A 17,894-nucleotide genomic window follows, 5' to 3' on the forward strand; every position below is an offset into this window, starting at 1 on the left:
GAGCGACAACCAGCGCTCCGATGAATCAGCGTTGCACTGCTGTTCGGGGGCAGTTACTACTAGTTACTACTTCCGGCTGTGCACATGCGTGGCGTGCGTTGTGTGAAAGAACCAATCCAATGGTTGTGGCCCTTTTCATCGGACGGTGCGCAAGGCGACTGATTTCTCCACGAAATAAGCCGGCTGATTTGTAGCAGCGGCCAAAATTAAAAGTTTGTTTATATGCATAGGGCTCTTTTCTGTATTCTTTTCTCTCCATATTTTCATCTGAAGATAAAGCACGTGTGAATATACGTGACGCGCGTACTCTCCCCGGTCCTGCTATTATCCACTTCCGCCGCCGCCGCCGCCGCCGCCCGTCGTCGTCCTCGTCGTCGGCGAGATCCCGCGCTTGATGCGGCCGTGAAGCCACACCAATGGCCGCGCAGCCGCCCAGCTCCTCGCCGCAAGGTCAGATTCCTAACCCGCCGGGCCGAAACCTTCCTGATTTCTCAAGCTGCCTGGGAACCCTCCTCGCGCCTCGCTGATTAAGCAGCACCCTGCGTGGGGGATCTCGTGGGTAACGAGAGGCGAGGGTTTGTATCAGCACATGCGGGCGATTAGATACCCTCTGGGCTCGTCGGATTGATGCTAATCGAACTGGGTTCCACGATTCGCGGTGGTCGATCCCAGCTCAAATCTCTTTTGAAGTTCGCGAGCAGCTTTGTCAAATTGGGGCTGATGTTGAAAGATCAATTTTTGTCAGACCTGCACTGTTCTTAGAGTGAAACTGTATATATATATTCTAACTTTTCTAATGCCGCAGATGGTTCCGGCGGAGGCGGATCCTCGGAAAATCTGGTACTCCAAGCCCCACAAGCAGTGCGGGAGGATTACGTGCAGAACGCCGTCAATTTCCTCGCGCATCCGAAGGTGAAGGGTTCACCGGTGTCCTACAGGTACTCTTTCCTGGAGAAGAAAGGGCTCACGAAGGAGGAAATCGACGAGGCCTTCCGTCGGGTTCCTGTAAGTTGCTATTTTCCGGTCACCTCCGCACGGATGTTTTAGCTGAGAAAATGAGGAAGAGAATCAAGTGTTGTGTTCCTGATTGGCTTGATGTCTTGCAGGATCCACCGACAAGCAGTACGGATGCTGCGGCTGTTGGTTCGCAACAAGGTATCTCCACATGCTGAATGGTTGAGCTAATGAAGTAATGGTTTACAGTATTACTCCTCTGTTAATTTGTTTGCTGTCTAATTGGATGGATCTCTTTACATTATGTTCAATCTATGCCTTGCACACAGCATCTTGTATCTATGTAATTTTGACTGAACTTACTCTCTTTTTATCATCTGATGATGTGAACAAAAGTAATTTAGGTAATGCATCTAAATGGTATTTTCTTCAAGGGGCATTCATCTAGTTCAGACACACATTTTGTTTCGGAAAAATTACTAGGATAGCTTCAGAACAAATAGTATGACTAAATACTTAATTATAAGATATTTTTATTGCTGAAAATATAGTCCTTATGCTATTCTGGTCCCTCACATGGAAATCCGGAATAAGTCTACAGTTGCTCTTGCTGGCAGCTAGCCTATTCAAAATAGAAGAATGTCTTCCTTGCATGACATTTAATATCTACGCTTCAAAGTTCTGTCCTGAAATCTGTAACATTTTTGTTAACTTATATGCTAAAAGGCTGCCTTGCTTTCTTTGCTTCCAGCAAGCAATCCAAATCAATCTGCCGGGGTGCAGCCTTACGCGTCAGTTCAGTCGCCACAAGCACCAACTGTCTCTGTCGCCACTGGTCATATTGTCCCACAAACGCAGACACAATTTAGCTGGTATCATACGCTCCTTGGTGCTGGTATTTTCCTTGGAGTTGGAGCCAGTTCAGTTGTCGTCATCAAGGTATATTGTGTTTTCTGCAAATGGTCATGATTTTAGTGGAAGAATTGAGGGATTAACTTTGTTTGCGTGTGTATTTTGCACAGAAATTGTTCCTGCCTAGGCTAAAATCTTGGACCCGTAGAGTCGTTTCTGAAGGAGATGAAAATGCGGACAACGAACTGAAATCCAAGCTTTATGGTGAAATTAAAGAGGCTATGGAAGCTTCCTCATCAGCCTTTTCTACTATTGCTAAAACAAACCAAGAATTACTGGCTTCAAAGGAAGAAGGTTAAGAAACATTTCTTAATAATTTAGCATATTCTTGCTCTAGGATAACCATTATTGTTCGAGGTTGATTATATTAGTGGTTTTCTCTTGTTAACAGATAAGAAGATACTTGTAAAGTTAACAGAAGCATTGGATTCTCAGGCAGAGGTGTTGAAATCCTTGAGCGAGACATTACATCATACAAGGGAGAATCGGTTTTCGCAGTACAATATGTTGGAAGAGCATGCTCAACCTGGACCATGGAATGGTTAGAAATGAATATTTATGCATTATACGGGCACATTATTCTGTTAATTTTGAATTGACTATTCTCACCCATATGGCCATATCCTTGCTTATGTGAACCTTCTGCATAGAAAATACTAGATTGGCAGGTTGTAGGGTTTCTAACGAGTTATTTTAATATCTATTGGTATTGTGTCTCACCACATTCTTATTGTATATTGTACCAACAGGGCCAACTACTAATTCATGGAGAACTTCCCAGGTATGATTTGTAGACTTGTAGTTATTCCTCCTGTTCGTCAGTACTTACATAGTTTTGCAGTCCTTATGTCTTACCCAGCGTTTCTGTTTGTAGCAAACCAATATGTACACAACGACGCCAAATGGTGATTTTGACTCAGGTAAGAACTAAGGAACTAACATGAGCTGCTACCACCATATCTCCTACCTTGCACTTGTTCACTCCTGTGTTATGTTTGGACAGGGAGGCAACCGTTCATGCCGTTACCTGCAGAACCTACATCGGGATCATTTCCAAGATCTTATGTTGATGTAAGCTACTGTATCATCCTTTAAGATAGCAAAAACAGGACAGTGGCTCTAGAATTACGCTTAAATTGGATGCTCTGTACTTGCAGCAGCGGGTGCCGAGGGCTGGGTACGGGTTCCAGCCGCAGATGGGCTATGACAGATCGAACCCTGGCACTCGGGAGGGCTACTACGGTTCTCCTCCGTACTACTCCGGGGGCAGCAACGCCATTGATGCTCCAGCACCGGCACCAGCACCAGCTCCAGCACCGGTACCAGTACCAGCTCCAGCACCAGCAGCGGCACCAGTTGCACAGGAAAGCCCGTTCCAGCGCCACTGGGTTCCCCCACAGCCACCAGGGGTTGCCATGGCGGAGGCCGCGGCCGCCATTCGGCAGCCAAGGTCCCTTCCAAGACAAGAGCCACAGCCAGCAGCAGGCTCAGCCGATGCTCCGAGATCGGCAGACTCTGCCGTGAATGAGCAGTTGGGCGGTCGATCACCCGCCATCACCGGTGACGAATCACCTAGTAGCAGTGCTGCCATGGGCACCATGGCTGGCGCGGCCAACGGTGAGAATGGAGAAGGGCCTGGAGCCGCCTGATTTTGACGAGTGCAGTTCATTCAATTTTCTGTGTTGTTGTGTGCGGTTCACATATCTAATTATCTATACACTGTTAATTAGGTATTGGAAACTGTATATGATGGTTGTAATTAGCAGCGCGTGTATAAGAAAAAAATTGGATTATATACCTGTGCGATTCACTTGACGGTACCATGTATACGGAATCACTTATATTTTCTACCTGTATGTAAAATTCCAAATACCGAGCATGTCATATCAACCAGCGGCTTGGATAGCTATAATTAGTGATGAAATGAGCATATCCCCGTGTGTGTGCACCCTTATTCGTTTGCTGGTAACTTCAGCTTTTCCGCGGTAGCTCTGGTTTTTATGGTGAATTGGATAGTAACTTTCCAAGTGAACTAGTAGGTATGTAGAATTTATGTTGATATGCATGAAAACAAATAGACGCTCCAATTTTCGCTTGTGTTTATAAGATCCCTGCTTATATATACTGCTCCAACTCCACCAGACTAGATATCGCGGTACATCGTTTCACTTTGTTTTAACTTGTCAAGTAGCATGCTCCTTTCCCTAAAATACAAACCGGTCGGGTAGCGCCTAGCTTAGTATGTCATGTATGGGAAATCACACAAAGGGAAACGATTTGCGAGGGGATAGCAGAAGAGTTGAAGAAACATGCGGGAACAGGAGGCTTCAGGAACATGGGTCGAGCAGCTATTCTGTATGCTGGATTAAGTTAAGCTTGAAGTTGCGCTTCCATCTCAGAGTGAGAAACATGTTGAACTTTTGTGGTTCCCAGATGAGGTAAGAGTACCAGAAATGAAATGCAGATATTTCAATTTTATAGGTTTGTCGGCAACTCGCGTCTGTTTAAATCGCAGAGTCGAAGTAGGAACTGCTTAGCGCAGCCGACCTTTTCTTGCTATCTTGAGCTTTCAATGCGAAACAAATCCATGCTCTACCGACTTTCACTTGCATTAATAATTCTTCCTCCCCTTATACATACCTCTGGAACTTCACTAGAGTAGACATCCGGTTAAATCATTTCATTTCTTTTAACTTGTCGGTAGGTTCACATAGTAGTACATGATGCAGGGGACAAACACATAAATCAAGCAAAATCTATTTGCAAGAGAACTGAAGAGTTGAAAACACATGTGACAACAGGAGACATAATGAGGAACATGGCCGGACATGGCTCGCGCTGTTGTTTCCGACACTGAATGAACTTGAGTGCCTTTATTATTGTTTTGACATGTACCTAGAAGTTGTGTCTTCATCCCACTGATAGATGCTGAAATTAAATTTGTCGTGGGTCTGTTTTTTTTGCTGCAGTGATAGCTGTCTTGTTCTTGTTTTTTCCACTTGTTGTTCATGCAAACTAGTGTCTTCCCCATTCTGAATGGAAGCTCTACCCATCGAAGGAAAATGTTGGGAAGTTTATGCATACTTAGGTACTTACAAGTAATTAAAAAGGTAATCAATGAGGTACACATGGATGGTTGCGGCAAAATACTGAGAAATCAAACTTGTGGGGTGACAAATCAAAATACTTACATAATCAAGTCTACCAATAAAGCAGGAAGAGCTGGTCTTGGTGCAAAATGGATTGAGGACTGATGAAACTAGTTTCTTCTTTCTCCATTGGAGAGCAAAACAAGGAAAACAATTGTTAAGGTTTGTAGGAGGAGCAGAACTCGAGTCTGGCGCCTTAGACCACTCGGCCATCCTGACTCGGTTTTCAGGTTGAAAGTATTGGTTATCTTTCAAGAGTTTACTTCGCCTTTTCCATTTGAAGTTTTCCAAAGTACTAGATTGGTAGGTCGCACGGTTCCTATAATGAGTTCTTTTAACATCAATATATTGGTATTTATGGCAAATTGTGGATTCTGAAAGACGACATTATTTGAAAACATGTTGAGAGTGAACGCTCGACGAGGCAGTTTGTTTGTTCGTTTGCTAGTAACTTAGCATGTCCGAACCGTGAAGTGAAGTAGAAACTGCTTAGCATAGCCAACATTTTCTCGGTAACTCGAGCTTTTATGGCGAATTGGCTAGTATATAGTTGCTTTCAAAGGGAACTGGCAGATTGTTCAATTTATATATTTTGATTGATGACATACATACTGAATGCAGGCTCCAAATTTCGCTTGTGTTACTTCACCAGAGTAGATATCACCATACATCGCTTCACTTTATTTTAACTTATCGGGCAGCACCTTCCCCTTAAAAACCTTGTTGGGTACCCCCATAGCTCAGCATATATACAACGTAGAGGCAACCGCATAAGCAAAAGAAAACTGATTTGCGAGGGGAGAGCGGAAGAGTTGAAAAAAAAGGCTTCAGCAACGTGGGTAGAACAAGTATTCCTCACTGTGCTGAATGGATTTAAGCTACAGGAGGCTTCATCCAAGAGAGGAACATATGTTGAAATCACTCACTTTGGTCAGCTCAAAAAGAAAAGAAAAGAAAAGAAAAGATGTCACTCTTTCCGTCCGAACCCCGACGATGACGACGACCCGCCGCCGCCTCCGAGATAGGGAAAGCCCGCTCTCCCTCCCATTGCAATCTGATGTTGGTGCTGCTGCTGCTGTTGTGGCGGCGGCGGCGAGCCGTACATGGGCTGCCCCATCATCATCATGCCTCCCGGGGCGTCGGCGTAACCGGTGGCATTGTTGTTGTTGTTTCTTGGCATGTCGGGCGTGGTTGACGTTGACGTTGACGTGGCGGCGGCCCTCTCGCCCTCGATCTCACGGAACTTGTGGAGGTAGTGCTTGAGCGGGTCGACATAGTCCTCGAAGCCGAGGGTGGTCATGGCCCAGAGCAGGTCGTCGCCGTTGATGGTCTTGCGCTTCTCGCGCTGGCACTTGTCGGAGGCCTCGCCGGTGATGAAGGAGATGAACTCGGAGACGCACTCCTGCACCGTCTCCTTGGCGTCCTTGCTGATCTTGGCGTTGGCCGGGAGCGCCTTCTTCATGATGCGGCTGACGTTGGCGATGGGCAGGAAGCGGTCCTGCTCCCGCGGCGACGACAGCTCCCCCTCCCCGCCGGTGTTGCTCGGCCCGCCGGAGTCATTGTCCGACTCCGGCATGGCTCCTCCTCCTCGATCTGTGTCTCAAATCAAGAAGCAAGTGGTGAACTTAACTGGAAGGAAGGACACTTGTACGGAAAGTTGGAAATCAATGTTTGGAGAGTGCAGTGCAGTGCAACAAGAAGAGGAGAGGAGAGGAGATGGTGGAGGGTTGGCAGCGGGGACCTGGGAGAGGGTGGTGGGGAATGGCTTGGCTGGGTCCGGTCCGTTGGATTGCGCGGATAAGAAGGGATGGAGCTGTGAACGTGGAGCCAAGCCAGCCGTTGGTCAGTCGATAAGTATGTTCCACCTGTCACATTGGACAACCGTCTATTACTGCCATGTCAGACCAATCCAGGCCGTCCGTCCGTCCGCCCGCCCATCCTTGTCACCAAGTAAAGCAGCAGTTCTGGACAAGAAAAGAGCTAATCATCAAGTCAAGCAAGGAAAAAGGAAAGACTCTTCAAGCTAAACAAGGAAGGTCGGTACAACAAGCATGTCAAGCACAATTTATACAACATTCTGTCCATTTCCTAACCTGATACTACAGTCCGCATGGAAATCTAATCCTCCATAAACTATCCTACATCAGTTTTCACATCGTCCACAAAGGCGCTTCAACCTACATCAATTTTGGTGCTTGTACTGCCTTCAGAATCTTCCGCTCGACCATCATCCGCGTCTCGCTTCAGTAATCATGTTGCCTAGCATCTATTTTGTTTTGCCACATTTAGTTAGCACCATGGGATAGGGTAATCTCATTGCCACTGGCTTCCTTAGATTTCACATCTTTTACTTCTGCTTCTGGTTCATTAGTTTCAGATTCTTCAGGTTCACAGTCACCAGCATTTTCTGCATCTTTTTCAGCCCTGCCTTCTTCACATCTGCCATCTGTAGTGTCATCTTTTTCTCCAGAACCTCCTATGGTGTTACCGTTGCAATTATTCCCAGTTTCAGCTTCACCATCCCTCAACATTTCCATGCCACCATCGCCATTTGCATTCTGCACAATCTTTTCAGCCTCGCAATCCTTGCTAAATTCTTTCTTCCTTGTGTCGTCAACTTCGGACTTTCCATCTTGTAAATTTTCAGCGGCAGCAGCGTTGCTATTTCCCTTCTCGCCAGCCTTCACACAAATCCCACTTTTACCACCTTTATCACTACTCTTGCTGTTGCCAATCTTTTCAGCATCCTTAGATTTACCATCTGGACCAGCTTCAACTTCATATTCCTCCTTGTCTATGTCTGATTCAACTCTTCCATCCCTTGCGCTGTCCTTGGCAGCTTTTACTTTTGCTTCCATTGCTTCCTCCTCTTCCACTTCCTTCCTCTCAGCCTCCTTGGCTAGCCTAAACAGCTCCTCCTCTATCAAGGCCCTTACCAGCGGCTTCCTCTCAAACAAATCCTTGCCAAAGTATTTGTCTGAAGATATGGAAACCCATCAGAAAAGATTTGCCGATATCAACTAATTAAAAAGGGAAGAGGAAGCAAAGACATACCAACTGCTTTTACAACCTCTCCAAAAGTCATCTAAAATTAGTGAAAACAAAAGAAACATATCAAGATTTAACGGTGAATGGAGGAAATGTTAAAGATCAATGATGTGCAATGTATCTCACCGTGGCAAAATTTGCAGCACCCAATATACAGGAGACAGCCTGTCTCAGCTCATCCTTACTTGGTTTCGGTGCCTGCTTCCATGGTTTCGCATCTCCTCTAGACATAGTTTTACCTTTCATACCAATGAAACAAGGTTTTGAAACATATTACAAAGGAGAGACTAGAGATCACACACGTTATCTGTAAAGTATTTCACTTGCATAGTAACAAGAAAACTAGAATTGGTTGACCCCCATCTCAAGATAGATTTCGGAAACGGATAGCAGAAAGATAGTGCTGTATGTTGTATGAACCTATAACAAGTGAGCCACACTCAACCACATGCGCACAAGTGAAAGTAAGGCATACCACCAGATTTCTCCTTGGAATCTGTGTTTTGGATTGCCTTTTTCTTGGTAACAGAAATGTTTTTCTTCATTGAAGCCGCCATATCCATGGTATCATTCTCAACATTGCTAAATAACTTTGCAGATGGTGTTGTGATTAGCGTTTGTTCATCTGTAGGAAACGGTACTCCTGGCAGTGGAACTACAGCTAATTTCCCCAACGCGGAGTCATTTACCAGCTCATCTCTGCTATCCCTCAAGCTGAACTCGGAATGGTTTGTTCTATCTTCTACAGCTTTTCTCCCATCTGCTTCCTCTTGACTACAAAATTCCAGTAGAGTTCCATCTGGTTTCCTTTTCTGCAGTAGTTTGGAAAAATGGGAAAAATAAATATGTGGAGACGGCTTATGAAAATGGTGAAAGAACTTCTTGCAATGCAGCACACATGGGACCATGAGTTCAGGTAGTATTAGATAAATAAGTAACTTTAGTGGCACTAAACAAAACCAAACATAAATGCATCACTACCAAAAGAAGTAAGATGCACATATGTCATACCTTGGAAGGTTCACCACCAGATAGATCCGCTCCATTCTTCTTGCGCTTTCTTTTCTTAAATTTCTGCAAATCAATAAAACACCATGTCATAAAAAAGAATCAGTGTGCCAATGACAATACCAGTCAAACTGGCTTAACCTAACATGTAGAGGTATACATAGGCTAACAGTTATGACAGACAACCGAAAACATCTTTTATTAGCAGAAGAGTAAGTGTTGTAACAAACTGATATGCCCAAATCACCTGGCAGCTAAGAAGTTGAGCCTTATCAGGATCTGTGTAAATAATACCAGAACAGTGTTCCATCAAGAACTCCATCACTATTGTCACTAATTCATCCTGCAAAACACAAAAGCAAAGGGTTTTCATGTGAAACTGAGCGCAGCAGATAAAAAACAATTCTGGGCCAACCTTCTTAGTGCTTGTTGAACCAGGGACATCAAATGAACGGCACAGTTCAACTAGCATAACCTTGTTACATGTTTTGAGCTTCTCCAGTAGCTCTGTCCGTGATTTTCCCTAACATGGGTGATACAAAACCATGATAGTATCAAAGAAGCTGCTATTAAAGCACAGAGCGGCAAGGACATGCTGAATTTCAATCACGGTGTTACTAAAGGACGACACACACCTCCTCTTCATGACAAGCAATCCCAGCAAGTTGGAGAATTTGTTCTCTGAAGACACTTACCTGATAATAAAGATCACCAAACTCACGTTAATTATGAAGGTTGGAGATAAATTGAATGCCACCAATCTAGTAGTAGCGTCCATACGAGAAGCACAGTTTAATCCTCCTCCCGGGAGTTGAATGTACCTTTAATTTCTTATTAATCCCTTTGCCACATGCAATAGTTTTGATAGCGTCATATGTAAACCCTATGATTTCTCAAGTGCGATTCCAACTGAGGAAAACCGCAAGTACTGACATCCGAGTGAGTGAGTGAGTGAGTGACACCTAAAAGCAGTGCTGCTGAATAGCTGGTGAAATATGTCGCGCCTGCAGATAGCAGCAGCCCTGCATCTGCAGCGGACTGAAGAAATGCAAGTTCAGTAATTGAACTTAACTGAACTTGCAACACCCTGCGTGGTGACTTGGGCCATGGGCCTTGTAAGCGAGTCGTGTATGGGCTAGGGTCGAGTCGTGTGAGCCCGGGTGGGCAGCTACTTATGTATCTTCTCTTCTAGGACTACCATCTTCTTGTCATGATCCCAAAGTGCCCCACTTAAATCCTTCAAATAGACAATCCTTGTCCACCTATTCCGCCACTTGCGAATACGATTGTGCACTTGGGTAATAGACACGTCATAACCAACGAAAGAAGATATACGCTTTGCAACTTTCAATTTTTCAACCTCATTGAATCCTTTTTCAGTCTTGGCACCTCTTGCCGCCACCTCTGAAAGGCCTTTCAACATCAACGCAGACATGGGTGGAGTCCAATTCATCACCTTGGGGGCCTTCTTGGGAAGATCACCAACATTTGGAGTCTCCTGCGCCTCATCATCCATCTACAACATAAACATTCAGAAGTTAATAACACATTTCAGCACATTTAAAAAGGCACATTTCAGCACCTCAAAAAGCACATTTCAGCACACAAAAAACACATTTCAGCGCATAAAAAGCATGTTTCAGCTCATACAAATGAATTCCAGCATACAAAAAACACATTTCAGCACATCAAAAGCACATTTCAGCAGCTCAAAAGCATGTTTAAGCACATAAAGAAAACAGTACAGCAATAGTTTTACAACACCAAGTCCAAAGAAATTGGCAGGCCTCATCCCTTGTCAAAAATCCCTGGTGACGCAGCAGGGGATCGCCGGGCCGAGGCAGGAAGAAGGGAGGTAGGGGAAGGAAAGGGGGAGGAGGAAGCGGAGCAGCTACCTCTCCCGGCCGGCGGCGACGGTGTGCCGGACCTGGCGGCGGCGAGGTTGAAGTGCGGCAGCCGCGATTTGAAGACCAGGGCGTGGTAGACGGGGTCAGCAGGGGCGGCGGGGATGCAGATCAGGCCGCAGTCGCCATGGAGTTCGCGGGAGACAGAGGTGGCGGCTAGGTCAGGGAGAGGAGAGGGGTGGCCGAGTGAGACTCCAGTGAGCATAGCGGAGGCCTTTTTTTTTCATCAGATGGGCTATGCCCAGGACAGCCCATGCAGGCATGCACCCTGCCGAATAGCTGAGGTTCATAGGGTAGAAATTTTATAGAAATAGAAAAATTATAGAAAGTGAGTTCTTTTAGAGGAAGAGATGTCATTTGGTGCATATGATAGAAATTTTTTCATTAAATCTAGGCTAATGTTTTTTTTCCTCCAAAATGTGAAGGATCGATTCCTATCCTATATAGAAATAGGAATCCATTCCTATAACCGTTTGCAAATCCTATCCTATAGAATTCCTATAAAATTCCTCCAAACCAAAGGAGGCATAAAGTGGGTTGGGTAGTAAACTTTTAGCCTCGGCTTTTATTTTGGATTCACACATAGGCGCTGAAAACTGCTAACCAGGTAAATACAAGAAAAAACGGGGATTAGAATGTCTGTCTTGCTCACCTTCGATCGATCTCCTCCCGTGCAGGCGCCGGTGCTGTTTGCACATTCCATCGGCAACCCCTCACTTGTTCACCAAGGTTCGGAAACAAGAGCGAGTTCATCAAGGTTCAGAGCGGTGGATGGCTCTACACAAGTGTTGACTGTTGAGCGGTGTTTGGGTCTAGCCCCTCTGGTCTCTCCCATCATGAAATTTTCAGACCACTATTTATTGTTTTTTTTCTCGTATTTCTATGTGATGTTTTCCTCAAATACAAAAAAACAACAAAAATGGTATTGGCCGATATGTCTCTAACGTGTCTACATTTTTTTTATGTTCATGCTACTAGAAAAAATAGGTATTTTAACCTCCAAAAATATCAGAACAAATATGATGGGAAGTTTTTCACCAGAGAGCAACTAGGGAGCCTGGGCTACACATGAAGAGCCCCAGCGGCCATACGCACCCTACTTACAGGGCCGCCTAGCCAGGTGCCTGGGCAATTCATGAAGGTTTCAATGCCCCTTTAGTTGCAAACTTGTCCGTGAAGGTTTTTAACCTCCCTAAACTTTTCAAATTTTCAAAGTTGCGGATCTCGGGGAAATTACAAAGCGGTGATGGGATTCGGATTTTAGCGTCTAAAAACAGCCCCTCAGAAGACCGATCCCATCCGAGGGGAGTCTCTCGTCTTCCATAGCCATGGCCGCTGAAACCAGAGGGAAAACCCTTCCATTTAAAGTGAAGGAACATTCCGATTGCTCCATTGAACATTGGAAGTCCCACTTGTTTGCTAAAGGTTTCAAAAAATGCCATGGACTTGATTATGTGGATACTTTCAGTCTGGTTGTCAAGCCCACCACCATTCGCCTCTTGTTGTCCCTGGCGGTTACTCGTGGTTGGTCTCTTCGATAATTGGATGTCTAGAATGTCTTTCTTCATTGTGTGTTAGAGGAGAAAGTTTACATGAGACAACCACCAGGTTTTGTCGCTTGGACAAAGAACTATATGGTCTGAAACAGGCTACTCGTGCTTGGCATGCTCGTCTTGTGACTGCTCTACATGTTCATGGGTTTGTTCCCTCTATGGTAGATACATCACCATTTCTCTTTCAGCGACCAAATCTCACCATATATCTTCTGGTTTATGTTGATGACATCATTCTTGTAAGTTCCTCAGTGTTTGTTTTCGATCATCTTATGTCAACACTTGTTATGATTTTGCTATTAACGACCTTGGCAAGCTTCATTATTTTCTGGGTTTGGAGGTGGCTAACACTTCTCATGGACTCTATCCGACTCAGAAAAGGTATTCTTTGGATCTTCTGTGTCGTGCTGGTATGCTGAAATGCAACCCCTCCTCTACAACCATGTCTGCTACTGACAAGCTTGCTGCTTATGATGGTGATCCTCTATCTCCTGATAATGCTACTGAGTACCGTAGTCTTTGTTGCAGCCTACAGTATCTTACTATCGCCGGACCGGATATTTCCTTGGTTGTCAATCATGTTTGCTAGTACCTCCATGCACATCAGAATTCACACCGGTTTGCTGTCATGCACATTCTTCGTTATGTACGCCTGAGCGCCTCTTATGGCTTACATTACGGCTTGTTTCATCTGGTGTTCTTTCTGCATTTTCGGATGCGGACTAGGTAGGCAATCCCGATGGTCGGTGATCCACGGGGGGTTATGCGGTCTTCTTTGGACCTAATTTGATCGCCTGGAGTGCTCGAAGCAAGTGACGGTATCTTGCAGCAATGTAGACGCTGAATACAAGGCTATAGCTAATGCGACTCCAAAACTTATTTGGGTACAGTCTTTGCTTTGTGAGTCACGAGTACCTCAACGACAGCCATCAGTTCCTTGGTGTGATAACACTAGTGCTACGTACCTTTCTTCCAATTTGGTATTTCATGCACGAACAAAACACATCGAAGTTGACTACTATTTTGTCACAGAACGTGTTGGACATAAGCTACTTCAGATCGAGTTAATCTCCTCTAAAGATCAACTTGCGGATATCTTTACCAAGCCATTGCCGTTACTTTTGTTTGAGCATTGTCGGCGCAATCTCAACTTGAGGAATCTTGGTTGAGATTGAGGGAGTGTATTAGACTTGTAGCTTACGCAAAATGTCATGCATTTGTACAATGTAAATCTCCATATATATAAACCAACACACCCTTTGGTGTGTGCGATTGACCTAATATTATTGATACAATGAGCCTGTTTGTGTGTGTCTTGTTTTCCATGTGGATTATAAACGACATTAATGAAAACATGTTGAAATAGTGAATACTCGACGAGGCCATTTGTTGGTTTGGTGGTAACTTAGCATGTTCAAACCATAAAGTGAAGTAGAAACTGCTTAGCATAGCCAACTTTATTCATGGTAAATTGAACTTTTATGGCGAGTTGGCTAGTAGGTTTCAAAGGGGGAACTAGTGGTAGATTGTTCAATTTATGTTGGTTGATGACATACATATTGAATGCACCCCCTTTATATATACTGCTCTGACCTCACCAGAGTAGATATCACCTTACATTGTTTCGCTTTGTTTTAACTTGTAAGCTAGCACCTTCCCCCAGGAAACTTGTTGGGTAGCACATAGCTTAGCATATAATGCAGGGGCAACCACGTTAACAAATGGAAACTGGGAATAGGAGGCTTCAGGAATGTGGGTAGAGGGGTATCAGTGCGGTCGGGAGCTCAGCTGGTTGGCCATTGGCACTCTGCATGGCGGCTCCGGTGCCTTCTAGTCATACTTCACCGTTCCACGGCGCATGCAGGCGTTGCTTGTCACTGAGCGCCAGCGGGCCACTGCCATCATTGGAGGTGTCCGCTATGATTCTCGACCGGGTTTTCATTGCCCCAAGGCGTGCTCACACTGCTGCACAGCATGGTAGGCTTACCTCGTTGCCTTTGGGTTGATCAAGCTGCATATGTAGTAGTGTACAAGGATCGATTTTCTGGTTGTGTTGGCGCTCACGCTTTTCCAGTCGAGCATCAGCCATCAGCGATAGGCGAGAGTAGCGTCCTAAGGCAACCTAGTGCATGTAATACTTTATGCCTTGTTTTAAATGGTGCAAATTGTACTCATGTCTGATGCACCTTACAAACCATTCTTGCTATCATTGATTGCCTTTGTAGGCAACCGCATTGCGAGCGCAAATTCAAGGCGGCTGGTTCTTGGGACAATGTCCGCGTGGAGATCATCCCGGAGAAGTGGCGCATAGACCTGTACCTGAATCACGATTCCTAGAGGTACAAGCTTGAGGTGTTCTTACTTCTTCAAGGACATCAGGAATTGCTAGAAGTACTACTCCGGGGCAGTACCACCATTGATGCTCTCGCACCTGTACCAGTACCAACACTGACATCAGTTGCAGAGGAAAGCTCGTTCCTATGCCACTGCACCTCCCCCCTGCCACCGGCTGATGCCAACGATAGCCATTCGGCAGCCAAGGTCCGTTCCAAAACAAGAGCCGCAGCCAGCAGCAGGATCAGCTGGCGCTCTGTGACTCTCAGACTCTGCCTTGAATGAGCATATGGGCGGTTGATCACACACTACTGACACAGTTGTTTGTGATGTCAATGATTAGTGATAAAAGCAGGCATAACTGTATGCATCTTGTCTTCCATGTGGATCCTGTAAACATGTGGATTCTGTGTTGTTATTGTGTGCGGTTCACATATCTAATTATCTATGCATATATGTTGGTTGTAACCAACAACACGTATATCAGAAAAAAAGGGATTAGATATCTGGGTGCTTCACTTGATGATACTATGTACACGAAATTATATATATTTTTACCTGCATATAAAATTCCGAATACTGAGAAGGTCGTATTAACGGACTTGTTTGTGATAGCAATGGTTAGTGATAAAATGAGTTTATCTGCGTGTGTATTGTTTTCCATGTGGATTCTGAACAACAGCTTACTGAAAACATGTTGAAAGAATAAAGACTCAAGGATGTATAAACCATGAAGTGAAGTAGAAGCTGCTTAGGGTAGCCAACTTTTTCGCGGTAGCTCGAGCTTTTATGGCAAAGGTTTTCAAAGTGAACCGGCAGGTGTGCAAGGTTCATATTGATTGACGACATACATACTGAAACTCTGGGCATTGGCCACGTGAAACAAAATACGCGCTCCAACTTTCACTTGCGTTAATAATACTTTCCCTTATATATACAACTCCAGCTTCATGAAACTAGATATCACCTTACATTGCTTCACTTTGTTTTAACTTCTCAGGTAGTGCCTTCTCCTAACTTGTTGGGTAGCACCTAACTTAGCATATCATGTAGCGGCAATCAAATAAACAAAGGGAAATGATTTGCGAGGGGAGATCAGAATAGTTGAAAAACACGTGGGAACAGGAGCAGTGGTGGAGCGTGAATCAAATATTAGGAGGGACCAAATGAGTGTATATGGCATAGAAAAGGCTAGGATGATCAGAGACGCCGGACGATTAGTAGAGCAATTAGCAGATAAGTAAGTGTATTTGGTAAATTTTCCTTTTGAAAGGGGGGGCCAGGGCCTGGAATTGTCCCCACTACGCTCCGCCACTGAACAGGAGGCTTGAGGAACGTGTGTAGAGCAATGCCTCTTCTGTATCCTGAATGAAGTTAAGCTACGAGTTGAGTTGAGACATCATTGAAGAAAGAAGCATACGCTGAAATTACTTTAGCTCCTAGAGGAGTGACAGTAGGCTCAGTGTTGTTTTCCGTGTGGATTCTGGAAGTCGAGACCGAAAGCAGTAAACACAAAATTCCATGACTCGCCGATGCGGTGTATCTGAAATTTCATTTTTCATTTGCATGTGTATCCAAAATCCCCAACACCGAGCAGATAATAATGACATAGTTGTTCGTGTTATAACTGATTTTAGAGTGGATTGAGGAGTGATCGGACTAGTTTGTTCATATTTTTATTGTGATCGGACTAGTTTGTTCATATTTTTATTGAGCCAAAAAGAAAGAAAGAAAATGTCAGAGTTCATATTTTTATTGTGATCGGACTAGTTTCTTCATATTTTTATTGAGCCAAAAAGAAAGAAAGAAAATGTCAGAAGTGGGGTTTGAACCCACGCCCTCGTAAGAGGACCAGAACTTGAGTCTGGCGCCTTAGACCACTCGGCCATCCTGACTCGGTGTTCAAAATAATAGTAATCTTCCTAAAGTTTTGCTTTTCCGTTTGGAAGCTTTCCAAAGTCCTGCCTTGCAGTGTCCCTAGCCAGTGCATGTTCTTGAACATCTTTGGTATTGTGTCTCACAGCATTGTTATTATATTGTACGAGCATGGCCAACTACTAATTCTTGCATAGCTTCCCAGGTATGTTTTGTAGACTTGTAGCTATTCCTCTTGTTGGCCAATGCTTGCATAGCTCTGCAGCCCTTATGTCTTAAAAAGTGTTTCTGTTTGTAGCAAACATTTTTTTTTAGAAAATGAGGATGACCCCCGATCTTTGCATTTGGGTGATGCATGCAGCCATTTTATTAATTATTCACAAAGATCTTACAAAGTAATATGCCAGGTAGTCTGAAGCCACCATCCTAGCAACATTTGTCACTACTCCTATCCACTTGATGAAGAGATGTCGATAGTCTGAGTCTAATACCAAACAGACATCACACCAAAGCCTAACATCTAAACCCAGATGCCCCAACCAAGCCGCGTTGCTGGGGCACACACCGGTCGGGCAGACTCACAAAGGCCGCCACCGCCGTCTTCCACCGATCCATCTCCAGAGCAGAAACTGACGCATCAACCTTGACAGGCCTGTCGTCGACACCAGCACGGTGCCAGACACCACCACCATCCTGCATGTATCCATCCACACGCGCCCGTCGCCGAAAGTCCGCAGTGCCATGCCACCAAGATCCGACATTGGCCTTGTGGTAGATGTAACACACCTCCTCCTCTAGTCCCCTCCAACCAGCACTTGCTCCAAAATAATGCCCTCATGAGGGAGAACGACACCAAAGGCGCTGTCATCATCCGATCGGGGAGACCCAGATCTAGGGTTTCCCCCGGAGCATCCAAGAATGATGACGCAAACTGAAAGGATGATGCCTCAACAAGGAAACGATATCGGAGACGCTGCCACCATTTGCCATGACAGTAGATGACTGTAGCAAACCAGTAAATACACCATGACATCGAATGGTGATTTTGACTCCGGAAAGAACTAAAGAACTGCATAAACGTAAGGTGATTTTGATGTATAGGCCCCTGGGTGACTGCACCTTTTTCATGTTTTTCTCTACCTCTTGTATATTCCCCC

General features: G+C 44.8%; 3 protein-coding genes and 1 non-coding gene across 8 annotated transcripts; 1 reads left to right on the forward strand and 3 right to left on the reverse strand.

Annotated features, from left to right (window-relative positions):
- The first annotated feature begins 171 nt into the window (after window positions 1-171).
- Window positions 172-3,736, forward strand: LOC123059867 (peroxisomal membrane protein PEX14). 2 transcript variants are annotated; one of them, XM_044482400.1, is made up of 10 exons: window positions 172-450; window positions 806-1,005; window positions 1,107-1,155; window positions 1,706-1,893; window positions 1,977-2,160; window positions 2,258-2,407; window positions 2,616-2,647; window positions 2,741-2,786; window positions 2,870-2,937; window positions 3,024-3,736. In XM_044482400.1, the coding sequence occupies exons 1-10, from the start codon at window positions 417-419 to the stop codon at window positions 3,513-3,515; spliced, it is 1,443 nt and encodes a 480-aa protein (XP_044338335.1). In that variant the 5' UTR covers window positions 172-416; the 3' UTR covers window positions 3,516-3,736. The 2 variants fall into 2 exon arrangements, with proteins under 2 accessions (XP_044338335.1, XP_044338336.1); XM_044482401.1 differs by having other exon boundaries at window positions 3,027-3,736.
- Window positions 3,737-5,669: 1,933 nt separating this feature from the next.
- On the reverse strand, window positions 5,670-6,979 carry LOC123059869 (nuclear transcription factor Y subunit B-8). Its single transcript, XM_044482402.1, has 2 exons — window positions 6,757-6,979; window positions 5,670-6,608 (listed from the first exon to the last, which is right to left on the reverse strand). The coding sequence occupies exon 2, from the start codon at window positions 6,589-6,591 to the stop codon at window positions 5,983-5,985; it is 609 nt and encodes a 202-aa protein (XP_044338337.1). The 5' UTR covers window positions 6,592-6,608; window positions 6,757-6,979; the 3' UTR covers window positions 5,670-5,982.
- On the reverse strand, window positions 6,757-11,225 carry LOC123059866 (uncharacterized). Of its 4 annotated transcripts, XR_006427614.1 has the most exons (11): window positions 10,967-11,225; window positions 10,432-10,587; window positions 9,707-9,766; window positions 9,487-9,594; window positions 9,319-9,414; window positions 9,075-9,137; window positions 8,539-8,875; window positions 8,190-8,302; window positions 8,070-8,100; window positions 7,197-7,992; window positions 6,757-6,979 (listed from the first exon to the last, which is right to left on the reverse strand). XR_006427614.1 is itself a non-coding variant. In XM_044482397.1 (10 exons), the coding sequence occupies exons 2-10, from the start codon at window positions 10,585-10,587 to the stop codon at window positions 7,301-7,303; spliced, it is 1,656 nt and encodes a 551-aa protein (XP_044338332.1). In that variant the 5' UTR covers window positions 10,967-11,225; the 3' UTR covers window positions 7,017-7,300. The 4 variants fall into 4 exon arrangements, 3 of the variants coding, with proteins under 3 accessions (XP_044338332.1, XP_044338333.1, XP_044338334.1); XM_044482397.1 differs by lacking the exon at window positions 6,757-6,979 and having other exon boundaries at window positions 7,017-7,992; XM_044482398.1 differs by lacking the exon at window positions 6,757-6,979 and having other exon boundaries at window positions 7,137-7,992; window positions 10,528-10,587.
- A 5,448-nt stretch (window positions 11,226-16,673) lies between these two features.
- On the reverse strand, window positions 16,674-16,757 carry TRNAL-CAA (transfer RNA leucine (anticodon CAA)). Its single transcript has one exon. It is a non-coding gene; the product is annotated as a tRNA-Leu (tRNA).
- Between the last annotated feature and the right edge of the window lie 1,137 nt (window positions 16,758-17,894).

This window comes from Triticum aestivum, chromosome 3A (genome assembly GCF_018294505.1).
Source record: "Triticum aestivum cultivar Chinese Spring chromosome 3A, IWGSC CS RefSeq v2.1, whole genome shotgun sequence".
NCBI classification, from domain to species: Eukaryota; Viridiplantae; Streptophyta; class Magnoliopsida; order Poales; family Poaceae; genus Triticum; species Triticum aestivum.

Excerpts from the sequence above, each read along its gene's own strand:
- LOC123059867 (XM_044482400.1), top strand. The coding sequence starts at position 417 with ATGGCCGCGCAGCCGCCCAGCTCCTCGCCGCAAG. Across the intron at positions 451-805 it reads GCCCAGCTCCTCGCCGCAAG|ATGGTTCCGGCGGAGGCGGA; the intron begins GTCAGATTCCTA and ends CTAATGCCGCAG. Across the intron at positions 2,787-2,869 it reads AAATGGTGATTTTGACTCAG|GGAGGCAACCGTTCATGCCG; the intron begins GTAAGAACTAAG and ends ATGTTTGGACAG.
- LOC123059869 (XM_044482402.1), bottom strand. The coding sequence starts at position 6,591 with ATGCCGGAGTCGGACAATGACTCCGGCGGGCCGAGCAACACCGGCGGG.
- LOC123059866 (XM_044482397.1), bottom strand. The coding sequence starts at position 10,587 with ATGGATGATGAGGCGCAGGAGACTCCAAATGTTGGTGATCTTCCCAAG. Across the intron at positions 9,138-9,318 it reads CTCAACTTCTTAGCTGCCAG|AAATTTAAGAAAAGAAAGCG; the intron begins GTGATTTGGGCA and ends ATTGATTTGCAG. Across the intron at positions 8,876-9,074 it reads CTGGTGGTGAACCTTCCAAG|AAAAGGAAACCAGATGGAAC; the intron begins GTATGACATATG and ends AAACTACTGCAG.